General features: G+C 32.4%; 1 protein-coding gene across 1 annotated transcript in view; it reads right to left on the bottom strand.

The window, feature by feature from the left end:
• LOC140045291 (serine/threonine-protein kinase mTOR-like) overlaps nt 1-6,577 on the bottom strand; it is a 67,090-nt gene that overhangs the window by 38,166 nt on the left and 22,347 nt on the right. The window contains exons 34-39 of the mRNA XM_072090138.1: nt 5,882-6,067; nt 5,510-5,767; nt 4,857-4,975; nt 4,305-4,422; nt 3,594-3,815; nt 670-864 (exon numbers count right to left, since the gene is read on the bottom strand). Of these exons, the coding sequence (XP_071946239.1) occupies nt 670-864; nt 3,594-3,815; nt 4,305-4,422; nt 4,857-4,975; nt 5,510-5,767; nt 5,882-6,067 (1,098 nt within the window). The remainder of the gene's footprint in view (nt 1-669; nt 865-3,593; nt 3,816-4,304; nt 4,423-4,856; nt 4,976-5,509; nt 5,768-5,881; nt 6,068-6,577) is intronic.

Below are 6,577 nucleotides of genomic sequence, written 5' to 3'. Positions count from 1 at the left end.
AAACTTGTTTATGTTGTCAATTAAAAACTTCCTTAGTTTAAAACTGACCAGACAAGGTTGATATGTAAAATGAGGGTGTTTTCAACTTCCGTAATGCATTTCACCAACTGGTATTACTCAATGCTGTTTTCTTACGATGCAAGCAGAGACTTTAAAGTAAATTTATGTAGTACACAATTATGACAGTGCTCAAAATTCACCCTAAAAGCTTGGTTTCACACTAAGATGCAACAACTTGAATACAGTCAACTCTCCCAATACCGGACACCCTTGGACACACACGCCTAATATGTTTCTGGAAGGTTTGGTATTCAGAATGTTTCTTTTATGGTAAAAAAAAAATGTTGGACATTTTGGAAAAGTCTGGTTTTGGGAGAGTTTCTGGTTTTCAGAGAGTCTGGTCCAGGTATTTGGAGAGTTGACGATAAACAATAACCTGTACAGTACCTAAATATATTTTTTGTTTCTTATAGCCATAAGTATATTATAATTTAAGACCGTTTTATATTTTTTCAATAAGGGCTCTATACATGGAAAAGAATTTCTTGTGTCACATGCCTTTGAAAGAAAGTATCAAATATGATTGATCGGCAGTAAATCTATTACAACAAGCAAAAACTACAGTGCCATGTTTCAATAAAATAAATAAATATATATATATGGTCCTACCTGAAGCCACGTGTCAATTTGAATAGACTTTATCCCTTCAACCAGCGCATCGTAGACGTCTGTACACTGGCCGTAATCAAACCAAAGGGTGAGAAGACGTAGAGTGTCTTGTAGTGAGTTACTGCTCGATAGCGAGATGGAACGGAAAAATCCCTGTACAGCGGGGATGGCATACGTTGCAACGTACTGATTATACTAAATTTAAAAAAAATGAAATACTTATTTTTGTGGATGAGTTATTTTTATTTCTAATATTTGTTTATGCATGCTTAAATAGCTAAAACAATGGAGAATGATTACGAATAAAGAAAATTGCAAAAAAAAACTATTAGTTAACTAATTAACTAAGATAACTAGTAGTTAACTAGTTAACTAGTTTTATTTCTAATACTTGTTTATACATGATTAAAAAGCTAAAATAAGGGAGAATGATTATGAATAAAGAAAATTGCAAATAAAAAACCTATTAGTTAACTAACTAAATAACTAAGATAACTACTAGTAGTTAACTAGTAATCTAAAATAACTAAGTTAACTAGTTAACTATTTAAAAACTATTAGTAAACTCCGACAATCCATAGACTGGTATAAAATGTCTGGTTGTTAAATGTTATACACATTTTATAGACTTTAGTTATTAAGGCTTTGAGAAAATTCTTATTTTTTTAGATTTTGCTTATTATAAGAGTGTACTGGTTTAAGAAAGATGTTCATATTAAAATAAAAGTTTAGCTGAGTTTCCTCTTTTCAAAGAGGGCATGGTTTAGAATCTTCCCATATTCAGACAGTTTGTTTTTGGGAGGGGAGATTTCATGCATTTTGAATAGTTTATTAAACACAATTAAAATTACTCTATCTTATCTAACAGTAACACCTTCTGAGTCACCAATGTCTTCTTCCTCTTCTTTTTAAAATCATCTTTATATTACTATTGGTCTTGACAGTTTCATTGACCGGAACATCTCATAACTCATTAAACTAAACGATGTGAATGGGGGTTGTGAATCATTGCATTAGATTCATGGATCAATGATATTATGCAATGTTAAGTTACAGACCAGTACATGTACTTTACATCAATGAGGATGATAACATATTTAAAATTCCTATTTTTTTCTACTTGTTTAAACTTTTGTTTTTACACTAATAGAAATTAAATAAACATATAGACAGATTGTTATGAAATTTTTTTATCATCTTTTATATGTTTTCATTTTATATGAGGGGTAGCTGCGATTAAAGCAATGTATTTTTCCTTAAGCTGACACTACCCAGCATTCTTAATCAGTATGTTGTATTGTATGTTAGTGTATATTATATTGATAGTCAAATAACTAAATGAAACAAAATGATAGGTTTCTGAGCATGCGCAGAATGACTTTTTGACTCAATATACGCATATTTTTGTGTTTTGAAGACTAAAAGGTTGCTATCTAAATGAATGTGCATGTTTAAATATTTAGGTTAGAAGAATTAAAGTGTCATTATAGTGGACAAATTATGTCAATAATAAATTTTTTTTGTTGTGTTTTTAATTTTGAACCAATGCATTCCAATGCTTACAATACATATTTCAACCTTGTTTCTTTAATTAACTGAAAAACAGCAAAGAGCTTTTGCAGACAGGTGTGATAAATCAAACTTCCCTTTTCTAATGATAAATTTGGCAGCTGTTAGTTACAGAATTATTTACCAGGAAATCAATTTAAAAGATTATTACTATATCTAGTTTTGTATAGTAATTGGTTATGAATGAAAATCGTGTACGAGGTTCGGCCACATTGATTTGGGCGATTACTCAAAAAGGAAAAAAGAAATTAGCTGGAAAGTGTTCTACGATACTATAAAGGCATCTTGAATGGTGACTGATTATCAGTGCGTATGTAAACTATAGTTGTATGCAGCAAAGCAACAGTGTGATCCTTAGATTAGCGAGGTCAGTACTTAATTAAAGGCTCCTTATTTATTTATTTATTTATTTATTACCATATTTACTGAGGGTAGCCTATCCAGTTCCTAATAGAACTGATCATTCAGGGCCCTCGATAAAACAAACATACAGTACAACACATAAAATATTAAATATTCAAATGACATAAAATATATTAAAGGCTTAAAAATTTACAATGATTATATAAAATTTATATAAAAGTTAAAATCGTTGACAGATAATTAGAGGGTAATTTATCAGAGGGTCCTTGATTAGAGGTCTTTGATAAAGAGACCTAGATAAGAGAGGTTCTTGGTTAATTTTGGGTCTTAAATTAGAGGGGTCCTAATTAGAGGGTAATTTATCAGAGGGTCCTTGATTAGAGGTCTTTGATAAAGAGACCTAGATAAGAGAGGTTCTTGGTTAATTTTGGGTCTTAAATTAGAGGGGTCCTAATTAGAGGGTAATTTATCAGAGGGTCCTTGATTAGAGGTCTTTGATAAAGAGACCTAGATTAGAGAGGTTCTTGGTTAATTTTGGGTCTTAAATTAAAGGGGTCCTAATTAGAGGGTAGGTTATCAGAGGGTCTTCGATAAGAGGGTTTTTGATAAAGAGACCTAGATTAGAGGGGTCCTTGGTTTAGACAGGTGCTTGATTATAGGAATTTAATTGGAAGGGTCTTAATTAGAGGAGGTCCAAATTAGAGGGGTTTAATAGTGGGGTCTAACTAGCGAAGTCATAGATTAGGGGGTCTTTAATTAGAGGGGTAGTTTATTAAATGGTCTATGATTAGAGGGATCATTGTTTGGAGTTACTGTATTCCTTGATTGATTGATTTAAAGGGTGCTTGATTATAGGTTATTAATAAGAGGGGTCATTGGTCAATTAGTTTTAATTTAGGAGATACTAAATATAACTATTCAATTGTGGTTAAGTTACGTATACTATACAAAGCCCAACAATTATTTTAAATAATTCAAAATCAAATATTTACGTTTTGAGATGGGCTAGTTCCTTTCTCCAATCCCACATCCTCCGAGTCTCCAGCTCCTTCCTCTTCAATATCATCTTTAACATCTTCGTTTGACTCGCCAGATTCATCCACCGGAACTAACTCCGGTTCTTTGATAGTCTGAGATGGCGTAGCTGCTGCTGATTGGCTGTTCTTGTAGTATAAGACTGCCTCGTAGTTCATGAACGCCCACGAATGCCATGCCTTGGTTAAACAATAGTAATACCAATGGTGAAGGATCAACTACAGCAGCATGTATTTAGATCAATACAATACCAATACAGTTGAAAAGGGGATCTAGGATTTTTAAATAGGGTGTTGTGGGGTGGGACAACATATTGTAAAATGAGGTGCTGAAGCTAACCCAATTTGCAAACACCTTCTTTGGGAACTTGTCAGTATCAAACTTTATGTGACAACAAAATGTGATGTGTCTATATATGGACATGATGATGTCATATCAATACCATATTTGAGCATATCACTACCATATTTGGGTGCAATACACATTTTTTGGTCAAACTAGTTTGATGGTGTAGACAGAGCTTAACTAAATTTAACAGAGAGTGGACTGGAAATTACAATGAATACAACTGTACAGTAATTAACTAAATTGAATAATCTTTTATGCTATGCTATGTTTTCATGTGTATACTATTATAAAACATGAATTATTATTTATAAATATTATACCTTGTACCAATTGGCATCATGGTCCGTTGCTGCTGAGTAATAACTGATAATTTGTGGAATGGTCTCGTCACCTATGCCCTCCAAACTCTGCTGCCACTCACCAAGTTTCAGATAACATCTGAAGAACAAAGAATTAAAAAAAAACACAGAGTTATAGTGGCCTTAGTGGCTTTATTTTGATGTAATGTATTCCAAAGCTTTTGCTAGGGACCACTGCTAAAATTATTCTATTGCAGTCATTACATTTTGTTTACTTTTTAACCTGCTTATGTAGTTATGTAGTTTCTTTTAACATGAATATCGAATGTTCAAACCGTGTAGTACCTTGCAGACGGGTTTCAGAACAATAGAAGACACATCTAGATGCGTCTCTGTGGTCTGGAACAATTTGTTGATCGCGTCTATAGAAAGCCTTTTTATAATATTATACATACTGTTTATTGAAATGAAAGCCTCATAACTTCTACATGGAAATAATCTTTTTATTACAGCAAAAAAAAATGTTGTTACTGCAGTAACTGCAGGCAGTAGAATAATGTTGACACTCTATACCTGGCTAGGAGCTTCTGCAGTTCCCTTCTCTCTATATTATCCTCAGCTGGGTTCAGAGATGCTGCATACTGCTGGATAGCTGATTGTACAAAGTGATGGAGTTCATTAAACGCTTCCATCTACAAAATAATTTTAAATAAATTATTAATTATTACAGTATTACAATTGACAATTTGATATTTTTTTATCATATATTTAAAGATACTGTTTTAAGTTTTGTGTTGAATATGTCATTTTAATATCAAATAATAGCTATTCACATTAAAATGACATATTCATTAACCAAATTGTATAAAAAAAATTGACTTTTTTTATTGTCATTTCAATGTCACACAATAGTTTATTCACAAAATTGTATTAAAAAAAAATTATTCACTCAAAAACAAAATTTAAGGGAAAAATTAGTCAAATTGTCAGAGAATGTTTTTTTTTGTTAAATTTAACTTTTATTTAGTCTTGAAATTGAAATCATTACTTTTGGTCATTTTTTCCTATGGAAGTGAATGATTTTCATGTTTTTGGAGGACAATACATCCTTAAAGAAAGATCATCATCTTTAAATTGAAAGTACAGTTATCTTCACATTTTAATGGTTTGATTTCATGACCTTTAAGATAAGAAATCTGCCGGCAGAAATTAAAATAGTCCCTTACTCTATCTCCGTCCTTCCACATGTGTTTCATATATGCAAACGTAACGTGTGGGTCATTATTGGGTAGCGGCATGTCTGGTTGTAACGATGGGTCGACTTCCATTAGCTTTACAAGCGTCTTGTGTGACAGCGCCATGCGCCCTCCTTTGCGGCAAAGACTGGCATACTTTAACCGCGTCCTGCGATCCTCGGCTGGATTGATGACAAGCGACCTCACCTGGATGATTTTCTGCCAATCTTCAACATTTCTCTGGCAACCCTGAAAATTCATGAAAATGTTAGATTATTTTTATGACATATAAAAAAGGAACACTAAATGTTATTCTTACACATTGTTTGTGATATAATAAAGAAAAACAAGATAAAGATTTACCTGTAGTCGATCCCACCAGATCTGTTTAATAACCTCTTGGCGTTCTGGAACCAGTTTATACTGAATGATCTCCTCTAGTTCTGACAACATCTGAACATTGACCATGGCACCATAAGCTCTGTTGTAACTCTCACCAGCTCTTGCTGTCAGTTCAGTGTCAAGGATATCTCTTGCTTTGTTGATGCACTGAAATAAAAAAAAAATGATTTTTTAACTAATTTTTTTTCTCATACAGTATTAATAGTTTATGTTATAATTTACTTATGTAAAATACAGTCAACTCTCCCAATACCGGACACCTTTGGGCTAGCACAATATCTGGTTTTCTGAAAAGTCTGGTATTCGGAATGTTTTTTCTAATGGTAAACATAAATTTGGGATCTTTTGGACCTAAAAAAAAGGTTTGTGAGAGTTTTCCGATTTTCAGAGAGTCCAGTATTAGGGGAGTTATAGTAGGTTCTATCATGGTGGAATTTAGTTCAGTTTTAAACTGATCCCTTTATGGTGAATAATAATACATTGTTTAAAGAGCCTAAAGGAATAGAAATAGATAAACTGGGCATAAAACATTTTGACAGACTCTAGCAATAAGAACTTGGTATGAAACATATAAATGTTTTAATGTGTTTAACATTAAACAGGCACCATGAAAACTCCAAATTTACTCTTCTAATTTAAATTTGACAAACTAAAGGA

The sequence above is a fragment of the Antedon mediterranea genome, chromosome 3 (assembly GCF_964355755.1).
Source record: "Antedon mediterranea chromosome 3, ecAntMedi1.1, whole genome shotgun sequence".
Taxonomy (NCBI): Eukaryota; Metazoa; Echinodermata; class Crinoidea; order Comatulida; family Antedonidae; genus Antedon; species Antedon mediterranea.
This window is presented reverse-complemented; position numbering and strand designations above follow the sequence as displayed.